Below are 2027 nucleotides of genomic sequence, written 5' to 3' on the forward strand. Positions count from 1 at the left end.
TACCAGACTTTGATGTATTTTAGTATAAACTTAAATAATAATCTCTTTGCAGGTGTACTCATCAGATGCTTTCTGTGATTTTTACCAGTGAATCTGCACAAGCAATTCCTTCCTAAACGCACTTTAGGAACTGCATCTTGGTCCTTGAACTGCTTTGACTCCCAGAGAAATAATTACACTTAACAAGACCTTATTATCTACTGAAAAATATAATGACTGAATTCCTGGTTTGTTTTAATTGGTGTAATGGTGAACAGCCCCAGCCGGTAGGTAGATGCACAACTGCCATCCTTTATCAGATTTGAAATTTTGTCTTTCAGTTATGTGGAAAACATTTTTATTTCCGTGTTGTTTTGATTAGTTTGGGCTAAGTAATATAGAAGCTAAAACCAGACCTGTTAAACTGTGTTTAAACTTGTGTGTTTTGCCAGAAACTTTGGCCATATGACTGTTTTAAAGTTCTCAGGCCCTGACTTTCCAACATTAAAGAAAGTTTTTGCTAAAATTCATTTAGCAGTAATACAGTAATGAAAGTGACTTTCTTACTGCAGTCTGAAACTTCAGCCCAGTTGCCGTGAGGAGTCATTAGGGGTCAGTACTGATTGTCTTTTTTTTAATTCAGCTGCTTGTTTTTGTCTGAAAGCTGCTCATGTTTTCTGAATAGAGACCTAAGATCTTCTTTCTTATAGAAGAGGCGTCGGAGACTGGACCGGAATATGATAGGAGAACCAATGAACTTTGTACACACTGCGCACGTTGGGGCAAGAGAGATGAGTAGTGACTATTCATCAGTAAGTGTGCACCTCTTGGATAAGCAGAAATCTCCACTCAGTAACCTGTAGAGCAGGTAGCTAATAAAATACTAGATAATTGTAAGAGAGAGAAAGATCTGAATTTTTTTTTTTTCATCAATAGAATAGCATCAGAACAGAACTGTCCTTTGGTTTGTTAACATAAGATACTGTGGAAGATATATTCAGCAAGAAGTGCTTATTTCCCCACTATCTTTACACATGATGAGAACCTTTTGGGTAAAGATTCTGTGGATGCACTTGATACTAGGTCCAGATAACCTATCACCCTGAAGTCAAAGTTGTGCCAGGGTGAGGGATGTAAGAATAAGTGGATTTTGGATAGCAAGACCCATCTCATGCACTGATTTAAAAGAGTATTTAACAATTCTGGGTTTAGCTGTTATTTCTCCCTAACGTTGTGATGCAGCACTGTAAACATATGGCTCACCTGCCTCTTCAAATCAATGCTTTTAATAATTGCTCTGGCAACTAGGCTTTATAAGATGCATGTTCTAATAAACTTTTTTCCTAGGCTGTATCAATTCAGGACCACATGAAGTCTAAAGGTGGCTACACAAATGGCACTTCTGCAACTGTTGAGATATAGGAAACTGAGAGGAGGCTGAAATCTGCTCTGTCTATGAGGACCCCCTGGACTGTGTTTTCATATTCTCAAAAACCTCTTTATCATTGAGTAGGAGAGTACTTGAATTATATATAGGTCAGTGCAAGCTTTGGTGTTCTTTGCGCAATAGCTTCTGAAGGAGTTATTGTAAATTATCCTTAAAATGGTCTGTCGTGGTAGTGTTGTAGTAGCAACTGTAATTTCTCACTGTGGATGATTTCCTAGCTGTGTCTCAAAAACTTCACAAAGTTGTCTTGTAGGATGGGATTAGAAGTCAGTATGAACTGTCTGGGGTTTTCGTCTCCGTCTTTTTTTCCCGTCAAGAAATGCAGAGCTTGATTTAATTGGAAGATACCACATGTTTGCACTTCTTACATGGGCTAAACTGAATTGCTAAGTAGGATCCTGTAGCCTGTAATATAACTTTGGACCTGTTTTTTAGATGGCTTACAACCTAATGCATAAATCTACTGAGCTGTACTTTGGGGTTTTTTTAATGTCTTTTTATGGTGAACGAACTCTAACGTAATATAGCTAGCTGAGTCTGCAAAACCCAGTGAAACTTCTGCCTTGCTGTGATAATGCTTTTATAGCTAAAACTGGAGGTT

The 2027-nt window shown here is 37.9% G+C and overlaps 1 protein-coding gene across 1 annotated transcript; it reads left to right on the top strand.

Annotated features, from left to right (window-relative positions):
* The first annotated feature begins 212 nt into the window (after positions 1 to 212).
* On the top strand, positions 213 to 1793 carry LOC104083855 (CDC42 small effector protein 2-B-like). The gene is made up of 3 exons (XM_009587500.1): positions 213 to 266; positions 690 to 791; positions 1327 to 1793. Exons 1-3 carry the CDS (start codon positions 213 to 215, stop codon positions 1399 to 1401), a joined length of 231 nt encoding a protein of 76 aa, XP_009585795.1. The 3' UTR covers positions 1402 to 1793.
* The last annotated feature ends 234 nt before the right edge of the window (positions 1794 to 2027 follow it).

The sequence above is a fragment of the Fulmarus glacialis genome, unplaced genomic scaffold, assembly GCF_000690835.1.
Source record: "Fulmarus glacialis isolate BGI_N327 unplaced genomic scaffold, ASM69083v1 scaffold17171, whole genome shotgun sequence".
Taxonomy (NCBI): Eukaryota; Metazoa; Chordata; class Aves; order Procellariiformes; family Procellariidae; genus Fulmarus; species Fulmarus glacialis.